The 20,958-nt window shown below is 30.5% G+C and overlaps 3 protein-coding genes across 7 annotated transcripts in view; 2 read left to right on the top strand and 1 right to left on the bottom strand.

Moving 5' to 3' along the window:
• The first annotated feature begins 1,900 nt into the window (after positions 1-1,900).
• On the top strand, positions 1,901-7,980 carry LOC100169154 (putative uncharacterized protein DDB_G0271606). 5 transcript variants are annotated; one of them, XM_016803633.1, is made up of 15 exons: positions 1,901-2,264; positions 2,358-2,475; positions 2,573-2,686; positions 2,768-2,865; positions 2,940-3,133; positions 3,218-3,435; positions 3,507-3,626; positions 3,871-4,094; positions 4,566-4,685; positions 4,745-5,548; positions 5,605-5,681; positions 5,868-6,001; positions 6,211-6,252; positions 6,312-6,368; positions 7,427-7,980. In XM_016803633.1, the coding sequence occupies exons 1-15, from the start codon at positions 2,169-2,171 to the stop codon at positions 7,819-7,821; spliced, it is 2,811 nt and encodes a 936-aa protein (XP_016659122.1). In that variant the 5' UTR covers positions 1,901-2,168; the 3' UTR covers positions 7,822-7,980. The 5 variants fall into 5 exon arrangements, with proteins under 5 accessions (XP_016659122.1, XP_003243846.1, XP_016659120.1 ...); XM_003243798.3 differs by having other exon boundaries at positions 3,841-4,094; positions 5,614-5,681; XM_016803631.1 differs by having other exon boundaries at positions 3,841-4,094.
• A 1,908-nt stretch (positions 7,981-9,888) lies between these two features.
• LOC100167101 (E3 ubiquitin-protein ligase listerin) lies at positions 9,889-17,768 on the bottom strand. The gene is made up of 20 exons (XM_001950938.5): positions 17,480-17,768; positions 17,243-17,413; positions 16,890-17,156; positions 16,722-16,828; positions 16,474-16,654; positions 16,220-16,393; positions 15,959-16,152; positions 15,771-15,903; positions 15,035-15,706; positions 14,775-14,955; positions 13,971-14,710; positions 13,748-13,869; positions 13,535-13,679; positions 12,073-12,242; positions 11,482-12,006; positions 11,272-11,397; positions 11,060-11,200; positions 10,615-10,969; positions 10,175-10,534; positions 9,889-10,021 (listed from the first exon to the last, which is right to left on the bottom strand). Exons 1-20 carry the CDS (start codon positions 17,522-17,524, stop codon positions 9,962-9,964), a joined length of 4,869 nt encoding a protein of 1,622 aa, XP_001950973.1. The 5' UTR covers positions 17,525-17,768; the 3' UTR covers positions 9,889-9,961.
• A 1,694-nt stretch (positions 17,769-19,462) lies between these two features.
• LOC103309141 (zinc finger MYM-type protein 1-like) overlaps positions 19,463-20,958 on the top strand; it is a 2,950-nt gene continuing 1,454 nt past the window's right edge. Inside the window, exons 1-3 of the mRNA XM_008183845.1 lie at positions 19,463-19,553; positions 19,768-20,442; positions 20,525-20,737. Of these exons, the coding sequence (XP_008182067.1) occupies positions 19,463-19,553; positions 19,768-20,442; positions 20,525-20,737 (979 nt within the window). The remainder of the gene's footprint in view (positions 19,554-19,767; positions 20,443-20,524; positions 20,738-20,958) is intronic.

Raw genomic sequence — 20,958 nt, 5'->3', positions numbered from 1 at the left:
TTTATTTACTCTTGATGTTCCTAATTTTACTATTATATTTATTAATTTATTGAATTCCAAATAATATAATGATTGTACTTATTGTGTATTTATAATATGTACCAACTGTGCCTATCAATGATAAATTAAAAATAAATCAACCTACAATTAAAAAATAATTCTAGGCTAAGTATATCATCGTATATTCTTATAGATAATTTTTATAAGATAAACCAAATGAAACCTAAATCAACAGTTTCAAAAATCAAAACTTATAAAATACTTCAGTAGCTTAAATATTTTCCGCCTATTATGACTTACTTTGAGAATTATTTTTTAATTGTAGATTGATTTATTTTTACGACCATAGTAAGATATTTTAAGTTTTTAGTAATAAGTAATTGTTTTGTTAATTTTACTGAAAAGTGAACAATGTTAAAGTCTTAAAGATATTTAGATATATTAGTATATTACTATTACAATATATAATATTAAATATATTAATATCTATGTACATTTTCTATATCATCCTAGGTACATTTAAATAAATTATAAATAATATTGAGCATTGACTATATATCACACTATCACAGTAACTGTAACACATTTACTTACTTATATAAAAGCTTGGCTATACTCGGTCTAAAATAACAATTTAATGCCAAGCGCCCAAGCATGTCTTATAACATTTAGGTAGGTATATTTATTATGTGAAATTATAACTGCTCACAATAAAATACACTATGATAAAAAACTACCCCCCGAAATCCGACGACGACAGCAGCAGCTGCAGCTGCGATTGTCACAGGACGGTGATGTAGGGCCGTGATGTTTAGTGGGTATGGACAGTTGCGTGACGAAGGGGGTAATTGTCGGCAGTTAAAGTTTTTATAGGTTGGGTGGGGTGGGTGGATGGGTAAAATTATCTAGTAAGTATATTAACTATTACTTAAACATTTTATATTAAACACCTTTATCGGGCTGTTAGTGCGGGTGGGTGGCATACTGGCATATTATTGGACTTGGCCTCTGAACAATTTCAAGTTCGCAACGCCACTGGGTTTGGTTCAACCCATTAAAACTGTAGTACCTAAGTCTATTCTGGGTCATACTATATTGATGAGTAACAATGTAACATAATATTATATTATTATACCTAGGTACTCTTATAATTGAGTCTTATCCTTATCCTTATGCGACGTAGGTAGGTACCGACTATAATACAATTTAATATCGGTATTGGGTACCTAATCAGCGAAAAAATGTTCTGGAAAAAAAGTTTAGTGAACAATTTACCGAAAACTTATTCTTGTACACTTTTTTTCGGCGATTCCAGTTTTGCATAGGTACTATGTTAAATTGAGCGAACCATAAAAAACGTAGGTAATTACTGTACAAACATACAGACATACAGTTGTAGGTAGTACCTAAGTAGTAAGTACCTATGACCTATGTAACATGTTCCATAAGTCCGATATTACAAGTACCTATCCTGAGAGACCGTGACACATCAATTTATTAAATTATTGAATTTTTCGACTTATAATAAATGCCCTAATTTCTTATAGATTTCCTACAACTTACTGTTGTGAATATTGATGGTTCAAAAAAAGAAGTAAAAACCGTATTGAGATATTCTACTCATAAACTTTTTAGGACATTTATAATAATTAAGCATATACATTTAAAAATTAAAATGAATAATAATTAATAGCCACCTTTTTAAAAATTACAATTTATAATTTTCATTTTTCATTGTGAATAATATGCCATATTATGGTCCCAAGACCGAACCGAGAAACGTTCTTTCACCGGACATATTTTAGCTTAAATATCGCGGGAATGGTAACACTGGCGGACGTGTTTGTTTCATTACTATTGTATAAACACGAAACGTTTGGAAATCAGTATTCCTTGATTCTATCTTTTATGTTTTTTTTTCTTTTCGGCTTGTTGCAGTCTCTTGTTATCGCATTTGAAAACGATACATATAATACTAAAATATTTTGTTGAAAATATTGTAAGTAGGTAGCTTAATATAGTTTAATATCATTTTTTTAGGTTTCCTCACGATTTTTCTCTTGTTCGTAACGGTTTTAAAAACTGCGGTAATGATCGTCGTCGCTCTGACCAACATCGGTCCTGTCGTCGGACCGTATTCCGACTAAATATTGTCAATCTGTTGCGACATGATGTCGATCCCGACCAACAAACTCAAGCTGGCTGTGGAGATGGCGACCCGAGTAGAATCAGCCCTAGCGAAACGGGTCGGTGACCAACCGGAGGTATGTGTAGTAGTTTTCGTGCCGGCTTAGTCTAATAGTAGTCGAAAAACCAAGAAACTGTTTTTACAAAATATGTCGTCGCGTCTTGCACAGGCCCAATGTGCTCCCCCTCAACAGCTCAAAACTCAGTTCGAAATCAACGACTTGGCTGACACTGACCGTATACTACTCACCAGCAAGTCCATACAAAATGACATAGAAGAATTTTCTGGTGATTTGTTTTTAGAATTATTTGTTTACCGAAATCTCAACGCAACACCACAAGCCTATTTGCAACTGCTTGAAATTTATTAATTGTTATTGTGCAGGTACGGTGATTGTTACTAGAGGAAGGTACATGACTCCTAAAGAAAAAAATCAAGCATCAACAGAGAAAGCATTACATTTACTTATTAAAGGGCCGAAAGAACCAAATTTAGCTCGTGAGCATATTGAGTCATGAATTACTATAGAATTATATTTTATTCTGTTTTCTAAAAATTCATTTTTTATTTTAACTTTAGTTGCTATTAAAAAAATTCAATCACTTATTCAACGAGACAAAGATATGTCTAAGCATCCAAATTTGACATCTGGCCCTTTGATTAATGGGGCAGGAATAGTAAGTAAAACATTTAGTTGAGTTTCATATTATTTAAATATCTTAACTAGTAGGGAAAATTATAATATTATTAGGAAAAAGTCTTAATTGGCTTAGACCACGCGCCGCCAGCTTTTGACCTCAGAAATAAAATATTAGGATTAAACGGAGCAAATCTTCATTATATAATGAATGAAACGGGGGCGGTAGTAACCATGCGAGGACGAGGTTCTGGATTCATTGAAGCTAATGGACAAGAATCAGTTGAACCTTTACATCTATGTGTCGAGTAATTTAAATTTTAGTTTTAATTAATTATTTATTAACCTGAGTTGCTACAGTTCGACACTAATGATATCTGTTACTATTATAGACATGCAAAAAATGAAGTACTGCAAAATGGTAGACAATTAGCATTCAATTTAATCGAAACTATTCAAAATGAATATAGTCTTACATACGCGGCTAATCATGTGGCACCGCCACCCAATGTTGCACACCAACCATCCAATGTGCACATCCAACAACCACAAGTAATCCATCAACAAACTATTCAAACCAATAATGGTCAAATACAACAAATGAATCCAAGTAAAAATCTACTTTTATATTTCAATGGTCCATTTAAAAATCAATCTTCTAATTTTCGAATATATTTGCAGCTCAATATCAGACTGTTCAAGTCGCTGCACAAACTGGAATGATGACATTACAGGACGGATCACAAGTGGTGCAGACATCTGTTGCTAATGTTCAAATGCCATTTATTACACAACAAGCAGGTAAAATTTATAGAAATTATTTTATTTAAATTAAATATGAATGTTAAAATCCATATTGAGTGATAAACATATAAGTCATTTTATATCTTACAACTCCATTACAAGTAAAACCATGCAAACTGTTATTCAAACTTATTTCTATCAATAAGTTTATAACTAATATATTTATAAAAAAAAAATTGTATTTTTAAATGGTTGTTACTGTATAATTCAGTACCTCAATTAATGGCTGTTCCTCCACCAGTAATGGGAGGTCACCAACAACAACAACAGTCAGCACAAAACACACAGGGGCCAACCCATATAGCTTCTTTGGGTCAGCATCAAGCATCGATTATGCCTCAAATACAAACACAAGTAGTCAATCAGCAACAACAGCACCAACTTCCATTGTCTGTTACACCAGTCAGCTATTCAACAATTCAATCACAGCAACAGCAGCTAATTCAGCAGCAAGCAATACAAACTGTATGTTCTATATTAAAATAATAGTGTTCATTATTATTTAAGATGATGCCAGTGCATTATTTGCCCACGTGCAATGAAACGCATTTACGCAGAATCAATTTTTCTATGTTTTTAAGTAATTTTAAAGTAAATCACCCATTACAAAAAAGATAGGGAATAATAATTTTGAAGGAATATCGTATCGATTTGTCTAAATATTGTCTCAAAACAATTTCATTATTTAAATGTACAACATTTTTTTATTGATTTTGAAAGTCAAATAACAATAAAATATAAAATCTATATGTCGTCCCCTCAAAAATATTCTCTACTTTCTTGTAATGGGTGATTTTACTCTAAGATTACTTAAAAACATAGAAAAAATGATTCTGCATTAATGTGTTTTGTCTGCTGCACATGTGCCAGAGAGATAAAACAAGTAGTGTGCTGACATCCTCTTAATGTACTCACTTTTATTTTCTTAAATTATAGAAAAGTTTAGAAAATGTTCAACATACACCGTCTGTTACCCATACTACTCCTACAACACTAGCTAATGGTGTTATTCCACATACACAGGCATTTATGACTCAAGCTGCACTTCCTATACAAGTAAATATTTAAATTATTTTAAATAGTTTCAAAATCAACTAACAAAATCATTTTTTTAGTATATTCAAACATCTAATGGCCAAATTATAGCGTACCAACCACAAGTGCAATCTAATGCATTCCAAATGGCTCAATCTCCCAATGTTGGTCAAGTGACCCAATTAAGCCAGCAGTCTAATTCCGGGTTGATCGGTACCACTTATATACTTGGTAACCAAATGGCACAATATCAGCAACCGTCTGGCCAACCTGGTCAAGTCATGATTGTGCAGTACCAACAACCACCACCGGCCGAAATCCAACAGCCCGCTATGCAAACTATTCATTTACAACAAACACAGTCTGGTCAATTGATCCCAGCAAATATTCCCAATGGCCAATTAATTGTACAGCAGACACCAGGGCAACCTGCTCAAATACAAATGATGATGCCTCAACTAAATCAGTTCCAAAATCTTCAACCACAAATCATACAGAACTTGCCGGGCCTTTTACAATCACAAGTCAGTCAAGCGTCTACGCAACAATTGTTACTCCAACAGCAGGGCAAGACATTTACACAGCAAACAGCTTCACCTGGTGGCAATCAGTTAATGTCACTGCCAATATCTCATCAGATTCTACAGTCACAAGGCAATGGTATTGTTACAATGACACTTCCACAACAACAGCAACAACAACAATCACACAAACCACAACATCAGTTGATTCAGACACAAATGTCAGATAAACAACAAGTCATCTACAAACAAGATGACAGCCATCAACCAATCATGATACAACAGGGACAACAGCAGTCCATTCAGTATTTTCAACAAAGCAACCAATTTCAATATCAACCCTTAAAACGGTCTTATGAAATGGTTAGATATTTAAATTGAAGTAGAAACAAAAAAAGGTCAATAATCTATACATAAAGTGTTTTCAGGTTGTATCGGAAGGTGGAGGAATTACCGGAGCCAAAATAATACGAACTGGACCATCATCAGCTACTGGGCAAGTACACATACATATGCAATACATTTATTTAATTATTTTTTTAACAGCGAATAACCCACTAACAGTTTTTTATTTTAGGATTTTCTTTAATCATGTTATTTTTCAGAAGAAGAGGAGATTAATTTTAATTAATTTTTTTATTTAACTAATTTTTATTGCAATTTATATAAATTTATTCAACAGCAATGATGGTAATGACGACAACCAAATACGCCAATTGACAATTAATGGTATGGTAGCTACTTCAAATACGGGGAGACGTACTCCGCAGACTAATTTTCAGCATCAATTAGCAACAGGTGCCTCAAACATTACAGGTTAACTTACTATTGTAATGATAAATAATACATTGAAAATTTATATTTTTCAGCGTAGCTGCTTTTATTCTAATCATGTTATTTTTCAGATTTCAAAAGGAAAACTAATAATATTAACATTAATTTTTACAGGACATAGAATTATTTTTTAAATCATAATTTTTGTTTGAAATCATAAATTGTAATTAATAACTAAATACTAATTTCAGGTGATTCCCGCTCCAAGGAATGTTCAAACATGAATGCTAAAGGTAAATATTTCCAAATTATTTCTAAATTATTTCGATAGTAATTTTAAATTAATTTTCAGAAGACATAAATAAACAAGTTGACAGAAATAAACAACAGCGATATCAGTTTTATCCAGGTAAATATAGTTTCAGTCATTGCAAGATAACTTTGTATGGCGGCGATAGATGTAGCCTGAACTAGTCGCTGTGTGTTTTGACTTTTGGCCGCGCGGTGCGGCACTCCCCATTACGTTGTTTGTCATAAATGTATAAAAATAAACCACCTCGGCTGACAATGTCAATATTAATAGATTAATTTGATATGGAAACTATGAATTATACTAATATAAAATGATATTTACTAATTTATGTCACTACAGTAGTCACTAGATAATTCGAAAAACTCCATAAATCAAACTAAACGCTGAGTCCCCTAAGAAAACCTCTATAATTAGAAGAAAATACATGTATTCAAAATGTCTGTCCGTGGGACACACTCTACAATTCAAATTTATTTCCACAAACCTCTATTATTCAAATTTCCTTAAACGCGATTATATGTAAGTTCATATGTATGTAGATTTAAAGATTATGTGTAATCTATTTGACATACTCGTAATGAAACTAATAACGACGGTTTTTAAATATTATCGTAGTTTATAAATGTTATCTTACCTAACCTACTTAATCTAAACTTTAATGTGTATGTATAATAAATAAATGTCAAAAGAAAAAGTAATATATATATACAATTTTTCACCTCTCTTTAATTTGAATTAATTTGTTTTCCCTCAATTATTGACACTCGGTAAATCGAAAACTTCTATAAATCAAATTTTTAACTCAGTCCCCTGAATTTCGAATTATCGAGTGACTACTTTATTTGTTATTCAGTAATAATATCCAAATACAGAGAACACCAGGTTTTGTGTTATCGCGCCGCCACACCAAGTTATCTAGCAAGGACTCTAATTAATATTTACCAATATTTAAAACCTAATACTGACTGTCAAGCATGCATTTACAATATTCCACTCAATATTAAGCTATTTCATTTTTTCCATTTAGTTTTTAATTTCAATAAGAGCGTTTAAAAATTATAGTTTTATTAATTGTATCATTATATTGTATTTTAATTTGTTAACTATTTGTGTCTAAACTGAACATACATAAATATACTCGTATTTTAATGCAGGCCGTGGATATGAACCAGATCAACGATCTGGTACTCCAGTATCAGAATCTAATCGAACACAGTCTGTAACATTCACAGTATTGCCTGATCCAATGAGAAATCAGACTTTTACTCCAGCTCAAGCTGCTGATTTACAACAACAACAACACCAACAGCAGCAGCAACAACAGCAACAGCACCAACAACAGCAGCAGCAACAACAACAGCAGCAGCAACAACAGCAGCAGCAGCAGCAGCAACAACAACAACAACAACAACAACCTCAGGCCACTATCACATACCAAACACAGCAACAAGTACCATCATATTGGATTCAGCAAGGTAGCTCCCCCCAAGAAGGTACTATCACCGGCACGTCCCCTCCAAAAGAAGGAACACTCCATTATGTAGATTAATTTCTAAATTGTTTAAATCGCATATCTAGGTATATGGTCCCTGGTTCAACAATTTGATTAATTTCAACTTTTTATTTTATACATATAATTTTAGTTATGTAATATGTTCATAATTATATTTAAGTCTATTTTTTAAAAAAAATACATTTTTAAAAAACATGCTATTATTTTGTTTTCAATCTTTGATAACAATCAAACAAACAATTGTTTACATTTAAAAATGATTACAGCAAATAGGAAATGTGGATTTGTTGCTTGTAACAAACCATTAATACTGAAAAACAAATCAATCAGAAATATTAAATTACAAGTTTGGAAATAAAAATAAAAGTTTATATGGTGGGTAACTATGAGCATTGATTAAAATATTAAATATACTTCATCAATGCTATGGAGCATCTCCACTTATCTAATATATTACATATTATTATGTGTGTGAACAATATACATCAAAATTCTCAAAAGAATGACTGCTTAATAATTAAAATAATCCTTGATAATCCGGGATTCCTGTTTGAAAAATAGAAGTTCGTATTGTCACAGGATCATCCTTAAGAGGTACAAATAATCTCAAGAATTCAAAAATATGGACCTACCTAAACTGCATTTAAAAATGCCTAAAAACAAAATTTGAATATATGCGTAATTTAAGCTTAAAAATAGGTTGATCATGCTTAAAAAACCACCCTGTTTATTAGACTATTGACTATTCGGTAAATTTAAATTAATTTAACTTTTCAAAAATATTAAATTCTACATTTAACTTAATTTATTAATATTATTAATGACTATTTTAATAGGCATTTGACGCTTCAATTTATTCCTAAACGCCATCTCTGTATTACTCTATGATCTGACTCAAGTGTTGTTTTGTAAAAATAAAACTTAATAAAAAGGCAGGTGTTTAGATAGTGGTCACATTTAATGGTTCTCATATCCTGAAATTAAGGTAATACATTATTCGTATTGTTCATTGTCATCTTAGTCATTTTTAGAGTAAATAATATAATAAAACCTAAAAAACTGTATCATATTATAATGAATTATTCTATTATGTATTATTAAATGGTCCTTCATAATTTTTCATTAACCCAGTAAGGACATGCGTTTCCTTGATCTTACGAAGCGGTACATTTTTGGAGATATACTTCTTAGAGTAAAATAATTCCTTATACTATGAAAGTGATAGTAGAACATATAGTTTTACAAAACGTAATTTAACAAAACAGATTTTAGTGTAAATGCCATAAACTGAACTTAAAATCGAAAATTATCAAAAAAAAAATATATATGATACGTGTAGGTATGTTATAAAACGAGAGTCATGTAACTTTGGAAAACAATATGCAAAGTTCATTGAAATCCCCATTTATGAATTAGGTGTGGGATTATATCAACATAATATGACTTATGAGCGATATATGTTATAAGTTAATAACATTTTAATAATACATAAATAGGTACCTACTTTAAACTTCTGTACAATTCTAAGTTATAAAATTCAATATTGGATTTGAAATTTTAAATAAACATTGAATTAATGTTAACTTACTATGTGAGTAGTATGAATACTATTTACCTATCCACTAACTAAACATGGTTAAATAAAAAATTTTATATTTTATATTTTATCCCTGCCATACTTAGGTAGTTGGGTCACACAAATTAAATGTCATTGCATCATATCATGATCAGATTTTTGCAACTGAATTGAGGCTATTGGATAAGAATCAGTTGAACCTTTACATTTATGCGTCAAGTAATTCAAATTTTCGTTTTAATAAATTATTTAACTAACATGTGTCACAATATGATTAAACTCTAATGTTACTGGTAACTGTTCTAAACATGCAAGATATGAAGTAATGCAAAATTGTAGATAATTAGCTTTCAGTTTAAACAAAACTGTTAAAAATGATTGTATTTCTACCGCCACCTGATGTTGCAAACCAACCATTTAATGTACACATCCATCAACAAACTATTCAAATCAATAATGGTCAAATTCAAATACCACATGTGAATCAGATCAATGATCTGGTTCTCCAGTATTAATAATTATAAGTCTTTTTTTTAAAAAACATGTTTTTATTTTTTTTCAATAATCATCGATAACAATCAAACCAATAAGTGTCTACACTTAAAAAAGATTACGGCAAATAGGACACGTGGATTTGTTGCTTGTAACAAACCATTTATACTGAAAAACAAACCAATCAGAAATATTAAATTACAAGTTTGGAAATAAAAATAAAAGTTTATATGGTGGGTAACTATGAACTAACTTATTAAATACATTATGTAACATATTACCATGTATGTGAATAATGTTAAATAGTTGCCAAATACTCACTAAACATGAGCTGTGGAATTTCTTGTGACACGTACGACAGGCAGACTTGGGTAATTGATAGTTAGAGTTGTGAAGTATAGAATAACATATGTAACACTCTTCGACACCATCAAACTTCTTTGTGATATTCAGTTGCCACAAAGATATACCGTCAATGATTGAGCCGTTCTGATGTGAAAAGAACAGCGCCAACTGTTTCAACCATCCCTTCCACTGAGACATGTTGATCATGCTCTTATCGCTGCTGACTTTAATCAATCCCAAAGGATGATTACTGGCCATCTGTATGGTGATGTCCACGGCCGTTTCTTCAATCATGTATGAAACAACGAGTATACCGCGGTTTTCATACAAGTTCACCTAAAGAAACATCATAGTTAAAAATTAACATCAATCCATAATCGCAATTACATTGGGAGGTTACAACTACAAATATATACCACTATGTTGTCAATTTTTTTCGCTTGCTTGATATCTTGGAACTCTTGAATAATTAAACTCTGTGATACGTATTTGGTTGTTAGTTTGTCGACCAAAGTTGACACTTTATGTTCGCTGTCCACCCACCATTTGCGTACAACTGCCGGCAATGTGTGTAATAGATTGTAATATGTCCAGCACACCATATGCCAGAGTTTTTTGTTGTTCCAATAGTCTGTTGGTGAACAGCTGGGTCTTAAGTTGAACAACTCTTTGATAATTGGATTGACGTCGTTATTGGCATATGTCTTAATTATAGAATGTGGCATCAACTTCAACAAATTCTCCATCAAAAACGAAATAGAATTGTTATTGCTAAAAAATGATTTGTGATAAGTGTTTTGGGTATCAGTTTGCCGTTATCAATTGTTCATTGTATGCACAGAACGTCAGAACATGACTTACTTCAAATGAGAAATGTACTTATATCGTTCTTGAGACTCAAGTTTCGAACATAATTTAAATATAACATTCCATAACAACAAATAAACTCGAGTATTTTTTAAATCCTCAGAGAAAGTTTTAGGTTCAAATGTACTTCCGATTCTAAAAACGAATTTAAATTTAATATTATATAAAACATGACTATAAATTGACAAAAAATAAAAATAAAATACTTGATTTCCGTTAACATTGTACAGATCAGGTCTTGAAGTTTTTGCAAAGGAAGCGTGGAAAGTTCAAATGGTACTTGATCTGATTCAAAGTCAGTGTCCACGTCAACTTTGCGAACCCCACATAATCTGTCGGATTAGAAAATAATATATAAACAAAAATGAAATGTTAATAATAGGTTAGTTTGTTGTTTTAATTTTTTGTCAATGTACCTGTCTAAAATATTGTATGCAGTGATTTCGATCGGGTAACAGTCGGAATTAATCAAGTTCGAACAAAGGCTAAACCAATATTTTTGATCTATTTCCTCAAATTCTAAATAATTCATAGAATTGCTCAGAGCTTCTAATACAAGTTCATGAATACAACTATTACAATTCTTTGACAACTCAACCCAAATCTTCACCAAGCAATCGCGTACAACTTTTGTGTCTGATCTGAATACTATCAGGTTTTCGTTGCTTTCCGGTACATGTTTATAAATTTCTTCATGATAAAATTTCATCAGTTTTACAAATAAAGAACCGACCAAGGCAGTAGCAATCCCAATGGGCAAATATGTTTTGCAGTCAAAATCTACTACATTGCTTAGGGTCAACATTACCGATTCTAAACGACTGAATATTGTTTTGCTGTATTTTAATATGATTGACGCATCATCTGTATAGAGAAAGATCAAGTTTAAAAACTCAATATTACGTATAGTTTCTATCATTGTCTTTTCGTCCTTCAAACACCTATAACACACAAACACACAATCATAATTTATCAGTTATCACAAATAACTGTGATGCAAAACTTACTCAGAGTCACTAGTGAGCAATTTTTCTTCAGAGTCTAACACCTTCTGTATCTGAGAAACCGTATCACTGTTGGTCGTCTTTCTGAAGTGCACATTCCAAACACATCTTGTATCTGCCAATGAAAGATGATCATACTCCAAGTTGCTCATGCCGCAAAAATTCACAAAAACCTACACAGACAATGTTAATAAATCATATTCAAATATAGAACATTCATTTTTTTAGTATAGAAAAATGATTAAATGCCCCCTAGTGTTTGTATAAAATGAACAATAAATAAGTTGATTACCAAAAGTTCACATGAATACTGTTCAATATTATTGAATAATTTAGTATTTACATTTTACAAATAGGTAATAACACATAATATTGGCAAAATTTTAAATTTTGAATTATATAATTCTGAAAAAATTCTAAACAACTTTTTATCACACCTACAGACTAGTCTACTCTTGGTGATTTGAAGTTAAAAAAAAAATTGAGTTATTAAAATGTCATATCAAAACACACTAAGTGTTATGACTTTGAAGGAGAATTTTTTTTATTTTTGTGATATCAATGTTCGAGTTACCATGTCAAATGTATTATTTTTGACGTGATAACATCCAAATTATTAGGAAAAGTATGATACATTTATAGATATATAATAAAAATTTAAATCTAAATACATATGCAACATATGCTAATACATTGATTGCGTAGGTCTTTTTGCCATTTTTACCCAGTGCGTGTAATAAAAGTAAAAATCAAGTCTTATAAAAATAAAATAATGGAACTGCTTCTATATGATCATACATCCAACTGATGTATGTTATCATATTTTAAGACATGCGTTTAAGAAAATGCTTAATAATATCATTATTTGATAAAATAATATCCAGCCACGCATAGGGAATAATAAACCATTTTCTTTAAGAGGCTATCAGCGCACTATTTGTTTTCTCTCTCTGGCTCACACGCAAAAAAGATAGAGAATAATACTTTAGAGGGAATAACATATCGATTTGTGTAAATATTGTCTCAAAACAATTTAAACATCATTTAAATTTACAACATTTTTTTATTTATTTTGAAAGTGGAATACAAAGTCAAATAATAATAAAATATAAAATCAATGTCATTCCCTCAAAAATATTATTCTCTATCTTTTTTGTAATAGGTGACTTTACTCTAAGATTACTTAAACGCATAGAAAAAATGATTTTGCGTAAATGCGTTTTGTCTATGTTGTGCCAAAGAGAGAAAACAAATAGTGCACTGACATCCTCTTAAATACATATTGGATGACAAATGTGTTGCTGATTTATCCTCATAAAGCCAATTTGCGTCCGTATGCAGTCAATATTGTGTTAATAAGCATTATAAGGATGATGTTAAAGTTACAGATTAACTGAACATCAAACAAAAATCTATTGAATGTTTTAAGTTTAGATAAAAACAAAAATTAATACATTAATGTCACCTGAATAATGTGTATACAATTTGGACTGTCACTATGTTTTGACATTGCAGAATTATACAGATTAATCAATTCTTCATTTGGCAATGACAACATATCCAATACAAATTCCAACGACTTACACCAATATGGACCTTCATTAATTGTTCTATAATAAAAACAAATATGTACACTTACTATTTAGTATATGACAAGTGATAAAAACAATTCACATACTTTTCAATAATTTTATTTATGATGGCATGAGCAACATTTTTTGGTTGTGATTGAATGAGTACACCAACACTAGTTTTAGTATCCTCAAAAATAGTACTCTTGATTTTACAACAATATTTTCTCTGAATTAAAATTAAAATCAAAAAATTTATTTAAGACACAACAAAATACATAATTAAATTGATAAACTATTTTTTTTTTTTTTTTAATAATATAAACTCACGTTTGAAAAATATTTTTGTAGGTGTGCAACCACATTTACGTTGCAAACTATATCAGCCATAATATTGACGAATTCTTCATCAACACTGTCCAAATGATTAGGTAGTTCAGACTCATTGAAAAATTTTAAAATCTGTTTCGTGAAAACATACATGTGAGAATATAATGCATACACAGTTCCAAAGCACTCATCGCTTGTATCTATGTAATTCCCAACATTTCCGGTGTAAAATAATGATCCTTTAATATACAATGCCAATTCGCAACATTTAATTGCTTTGGAGTGATCAACACTATTTGCACATTTTATCAACTCGTACAAAAATTTAATTGGCAACGTATTTTGTTTAGTACATGATAAGAAATCTTCAATAAATTGATCTACTGTATTTTCTACATGTTCTATATCAACACTCATAGTTTGTAAGTAATTTGTAACAACCAAACTACACCTCTTCATAACTTCATTGTCGTGTGCATCTATCATATTATTCAACAAGAGTTTCCAAGTTAGACTGAGCTCTTCTTGGTCTCTACATTCACCGTCCTGTGATTTTTCCAAATATGTACGGATTAAGCATTCCATTGTGTTGAAAATGAGATCAAGGTGGGAATTGACAAATGACTGGTCATTTAAATTTTTTTCAAATATTTGTCTTAACATTATAACTAACGGAGAGGTAGGGTTAGTATGTACAGTTTCCAAAAGTACTTTTGTCCATTTCTCACAAACAGTATTATCTAAAAAAAAAACAATCATAATATTATTTAATGTCCATGTTATGTTCAAGATTAAAACAATCACCTTTAAGTTTTAAGCAATTTGTAAGGAGATTAGATTTATTTAGGTCTACATCGGAGGATATGAATTTTTTAAACTCATCTTGCATCGGAATTGCCTCCAACCAATCACAAATCACCATGGGTAAAGTATTTCCTTCACTAATGTACTTCATTATTTCTTTCAGCACAACATCTGATCCAAACTTAACAAAAAAATAAAAAAAATATGAAAAATGTTTAAATTATCTTATTACAAAATATTAAATAATAATAAAATAATACCAAATTTAAATCATCAATCATACTAATTCGTTCATTCTCATTATCAATGGTTTCCAATAACCCAACAATTACTGATATTGAGTTATAAGTCAAAACTTTATCATCATTAATCCACGTTTTGACATATCTTTCATACAACCTGAACGATGATGATGTATTGTCGTTTGTGCCAGTTAATGTTTGGGATAATTTTTGATCAACGCCATAATTTTTAAATGCTAGTATTACTTGACAAACATGGTTGGCATACATATGTCCAACTTCTGGATAGGAAGTTCTATCTAAATAGAACTGTAAAACCACATTAACAAAATTTCCCAAATCATTTTGATAGTCATCATTCAATAACGTTTTTGAAGGGAGAAACACTTCTCCAGATTCTTCAAATGTAACTCTCAAATTTTTTTTTTTCTTAACTACTGGATTTCTTAAATGATTCAACACAATTAAATGTACTTGCAGATTACTTAGTATGTTGTCAAAAATAATTTCTTCATCAAGACCACTTCCAATCAAAAGAGTATTTAAATTATTCCATATTGCGGTTTTTAAATTGTGTAATCTATTGTTATTAGTCAAAAATTCTAGAAATACTGCCAAATGAGATATAACTGGCGGTGTCATAGTTTTTGCTAATTTTCCAGTAAGACTAAACTTAACCAAAGTTAAAACCTGTTGAAAGTGAATTATATTAGTGTAATCATAACTAAAATATTAATTAAAATAAAGTGCATACTTCAGATATTACTGTGTTACTAAACAATTCATCTTCGTTATTATTTTTCAAAATGTATGTTACAAAATCAAAAAGAGTTTCAATACCAGAAACAAAATTTGTACGGTCAAAGCGGTTAGACATTTTTTCTAACCTAAAACATAAATAAATGTAATGTTACAGTTATAACAATCATTGTAGTTTTATACCCTTGTATAATTGAAGTAATACACTTCAAATAAAATTCAGTGGCTGTTATAGTATTCATGACTGGACTATTTTTACATAGTCCTAATAAATTTTCATATGCAGACGAAATGCATCCTTTTGAGCAAGATAAAAGTTTCCATAGTTTAGGAAGAAAAATTTTTTCAGCATTTGATTGTGACCAAAAGTAGTTTAACTATACAAAAAATAATATTAATAATAATTTAGTTCAAACAATATAATATTCGTAATATAAATATTACCTCAGGTTTTGATAAGACAATTAAAATGCTTTTCCAAATGATATTTGATACGGTGACATTATCTTCATCAATATTATCGAACACAGCAAAAGCCACCTTTTTACATTCGCCTTCTAAAAATTGTTGCAATTTAAATAATATAGAATGCAATAAAGTATACCAAGCTTGTCGAACCTGTAAATAAATATTGAAAAAGAATTATTAAACAAATAAAACTGTCATAGAAAATATTAATATATATATATATATCATACACTTGGTGTTGGGTGTTTATTTAACTTCCAGTAGGTAGAGTTAGAAAGCAACAATGATTTCAAATCACTTTCAATATTTTCAATATGTTCAGCAGGAAGCGAATTCAAAAATGTTGCTGTTGCATACAAACAACTAGTAGCTGTTCTAATTTGCATTTCTCTTATTTCATCTGAATCGACTCTATAAATTAATTTGAAAACATGAGTATAAAGATTTATAATATATACATTAGTTTATAAAAACTTACTTAGTGTTTAATAATGATGGATTGGTTATGTTCTCAATTAAATAATTAAATATTTCTTTTTGACAAAATACAATTACTTCAACTCTTTTATTTGGAGGGAAAGTATTCTAAATTATAAAGTTTAACATAAAGTCAAATTTAAATCCATACAGATATAGATGTACAAACCTCGAATGTGGATGATGCAACAGATGCAGTTGGTGGATGAGTGTCATACTGAGCCACAAACCAATGGGCAAAAAACCTCTTTAAAAATGGTGCTACATTTCGTTGTACACGGTTTAAGTAGGATCGCAGAGCTTTCTGGGTACCTTCGCGTATGCGTGGTTCATTATCCTTACATAAATTTACATATTGAGCGATCCATGGTGCGGAAACTTCTCTGACAGTATCTTCATCTTTAGAATCACACAACGTAGAAAATTCTTTTAAGGCCTACACAATACATATTAAACGTCACCAAATTTGTTTAACCTACATTTAGTTATTAGTTATAGGTATATCATCACATATTTATATACTTTGAGTTTAGTGGTAGAATCTTTTTTGTTCATTTTTTTCAAAACCACTTGAAAATCCGGACTGACATTGCAATCCAAAATGTCAGCAAAGGGAAATTTAAGTTTATCCGGAATCACCCCATACGTATCAGTAGTACTCAACAATAACTGAGCTCTTGCACTGCTTGATGGCTAGAATGTAAACATTAATTTTCAATACCAATTTCACAATATCAAATCAACTACAAACCAACTTACTTTGTAATTATTTTTGACCCTCTGAGCAACTTGCTTTTTCCCCATTGTAAAATAAAAATGTTAAAATTTAAAATGTTTTAATTAAAAAAATTGGTATCAACACTATAACATTGACAAATTTACTATCATGGTATCATGCAAACAATAAATACTTGTCTGGTTCAGTTCTAAACATATGTATATTTTATTGAAAAACTTTATGTGAAAAAATGCTTACAACTCCTATAGATTTGTTTACAATTAACAGATTAACATATTTTAACATTAACATTAATAATATCGAATCAGTGAATAACAATGTTTTTTTTTATTAAAAACAAAATCTTATCAAATCTTGTGTCGTAATATTGTCAGATAACGATCATTAACCACAACCACGGTTATTGCATATTGATATTGTGCCAAGTGCGCGCCAAACCACCTTTTCAGTATTTCACAATAAATAAAATACCTATTCAAAATATTAAATAACCCTGTTCGGTGTCGCCGGGAGTAATTTCACTAATGTTTATTGGCTTATTGCATTTGAACAGCCAAGTCCATCCAATCTTCCTAATAACTGAAGAATCCAATTTATTGTAGGAACACAATCGCATTTTAATTTAAAATCTTATGAGTCTTGTAAACTGAATAAATTATTAAACATAGTTCTAACCAGTGGCGTACATTCAAATTTGCTCTGGAGGGGGGTTCAAAAAAAATAACCAACTCTAAAACCTTCTCTTTAAAACTACCCATTTTCCTAACAATCAAACACATTAGGCACACGTATAAATATTAATAGGCAAAATAACAAAACAAATACAAAGATTTACATAACTCATGGCAGTTCAATATACTGTATAATATGCACATAGTATGTACAGAATATTATATATATTATATTATTAATTATGGCATAATTGCAGTTTAGCTCCCCCTCGCCGTTTTGAATTTTTTTTATCGAAACTTATGTAACTCATCGAGTTAAGAACGACGGTGCAATCAGAATTTATCGCTCTCATTTAGTTTCGAAGTTATGGCCTTCCAAAGTTTTCAATTTTACGTTTATACGCATGCGCGCAACACTACTATAATGCCGCGTGGAGGACCATTTTTGTTATTTTTTTGTACTTACGTATTCTAACCTATTAAAAACGACTTTACGTTACCCTGTGACCAACTTGAGGTGGTGTTGCACAGCAAGTCGGGGGATATTTTCGATTTGCGGAGCGGAGCGACGGCGCCGAGGAGCGTAGCGACGAGTGCCGCTAGCATGGCATCACTGTACGATGTTTTTTCAAATTGGTGGCCCACTACAACAAAAATGCAATTTTCTGAATTTGACATCAAGTATAGCGACCGGAGCCGGTAGGCGAAGGGAGGTCCCTTGAGTGTGGCGACCGGAGCCGATAGGCGACGGGAGCCACTAGAAATGTGTTACTTTAATTAACAAGGTTTAAATTACTTGTTAGGTCATCCGTCTGCCCGCGTGAAAACTCAATATTTTGTAAGAGAAACATACGAGGATATTTCGGTCTTAGATTAACGATAAAAATTTAAAATACTATGTTAAAGATCCGTAAGCAAATTCTTGACTTGTGGTATTATTATATTGTTAAAAATAACAGTAATAATAATTAATATACCCGAGTAGGCCCCCCAGGGAAAATTTCTTTTTCCCCATGGGCCTATCCACCCCTGGGAAAAAAAGAACAGAATGAACGAAAATTTCATAATATTATTTAACGAAAATGTTTAATATGGCCATTACTGCTATAAAAATAGAATCTATTTCACCGTATATTGTTGTTCACGAGAAATTCAACGATTATATAACGTAATCGGTTTTTTTCTCCGTTGTCCGATCGAGTCAGTCGAGATAATGACAATATAATATATGTTAACTTAATTTTTAATATTCATCCAATTCCAGAAGACAAAAAGTACAGTTTACTAATTAATCCATACAAGTCAACTATAAATTAAAATTTTAAAAATGACATGGCATCAAATTCTAAACGTGCATTTAATTTAAAATACTTAGAAATGTATGACTGGATGATTTATTCAACTAAACATAAAGGGGTTTTTTGTAAATTTTGTGTATTATTCAAATATAATGTACACAGGGGTAAACAAGGTTCTTTTATTATTACACCATTCACAAAATTTTATCAAATTATTGAAGAGTCAAAAAAAACATGAAAAAACACTGTGGCATAATGATTCAAAAGTTACAGCAAAATTGTTTTTAGACAGTATGAATTCAAAAAAAATAAATGTTTTTGAGCAAATAAATGGTACAGTACATAAAGAAGTTGAAGATAATAGAAAAAAATTGAGACCAATCATAAAATCAATACTGTTTTGTGGACAACATGATATTGCCCTTAGAGGAAACACTGCTAATAAAGGTAATTTTGTTGATTTATTGAAATTTCGGATTGATTCAGGTGATAATATTTTGTCAAATAATTTTGACACGGCCTCTGGGAAATCCAAATATGTATTACATAGAATTCAAAATGAAATTATTCAAGTCTGTGGTCAAGTAATTCGTAATGATATTGTATCCCAAGTCAATAATTCATTTGCATTTTCTTTACTGGCTGATGAAACAGCAGATATTGCAGGAAAGGAACAGTTATCTATTGGTGTAAGATATATTGATATAAATTATGTAGTGCATGAAGAATTTATTGGATTTAGTGAAATACATATTTTAAATGCAGAAGGTATATCAAAAAGTATATTAGAATCAACAGAAAAATATGGTTTAAATATGTTGAAACTTGTTGGCCTAGGTTTTGATGGTTGTTCAACCATGAGTGGTAAAGAAAATGGTGTACAGACAATTATACGAAAAATATATCCAACTGCTTGTTATTTTCATTGTGCTTCACATAAGCTTAATTTAGTAGTTAACGATCAAAATTCAATTCCTGAAATCAGAAATACTATTGGTACTGTAAAAGAAATAGGTAATTAAGTTTTTTAGAGAGAGTATTTTGAGAAGAAAACTTATTCCAAATATTCCATTATTTTGTGAGTCACGTTGGTCAGAAAAGTACAAATGTATACGGCTATTTGATAAAAATGTCATTGAAATTAAAACTGTTCTTGAAAAGTTATCTATTAGTTCAGAAGCAAATACTGTTACAAGAAATCGTGCATTCCAACTTTCATTAGCCACATCAAATTGTACTTTTTTGATTAGTTTAAAAGTAATTGCTTATTACTCTTCTGTTCTAGAACCAGTTGTGACCAAATTACAAGGTACAAGTGTTAATCTTCATTCTGTTTCACAAATTTGTTAAAACTGAACTTCTTGGTATATTAACTAAACATAGAGAAAACAGCATATAGTATTTTAATACAATTTTTGAGGAAATCACTAAAGCTGCAAATAGCTTAGATTTTATACTTAAAATACCTCGAAGAACAAACCATCAGAGTCAACGATCAAATCATAATTGTTCATCAAATGAAGATTATTA

The sequence above is a fragment of the Acyrthosiphon pisum genome, chromosome A2, assembly GCF_005508785.2.
Source record: "Acyrthosiphon pisum isolate AL4f chromosome A2, pea_aphid_22Mar2018_4r6ur, whole genome shotgun sequence".
Classification (NCBI taxonomy): Eukaryota; Metazoa; Arthropoda; class Insecta; order Hemiptera; family Aphididae; genus Acyrthosiphon; species Acyrthosiphon pisum.
This window is presented reverse-complemented; position numbering and strand designations above follow the sequence as displayed.

Coding starts and splice junctions, on each gene's coding strand:
- LOC100169154 (XM_016803631.1), top strand. CDS start 2,169: ATGATGTCGATCCCGACCAACAAACTCAAGCTGGCTGTGGAGATGGCG. Junction 2,866..2,939: donor TGATTAATGGGGCAGGAATA/GTAAGTAAAACA, acceptor TAATATTATTAG/GAAAAAGTCTTAATTGGCTT. Junction 4,686..4,744: donor AAGCTGCACTTCCTATACAA/GTAAATATTTAA, acceptor TCATTTTTTTAG/TATATTCAAACATCTAATGG.
- LOC100167101 (XM_001950938.5), bottom strand. CDS start 17,524: ATGGGGAAAAAGCAAGTTGCTCAGAGGGTCAAAAATAATTACAAA. Junction 14,956..15,034: donor TGATTGATGATTTAAATTTG/GTATTATTTTAT, acceptor TTTTTTGTTAAG/TTTGGATCAGATGTTGTGCT. Junction 13,870..13,970: donor TACAAAAATATTTTTCAAAC/GTGAGTTTATAT, acceptor ATTTTAATTCAG/AGAAAATATTGTTGTAAAAT.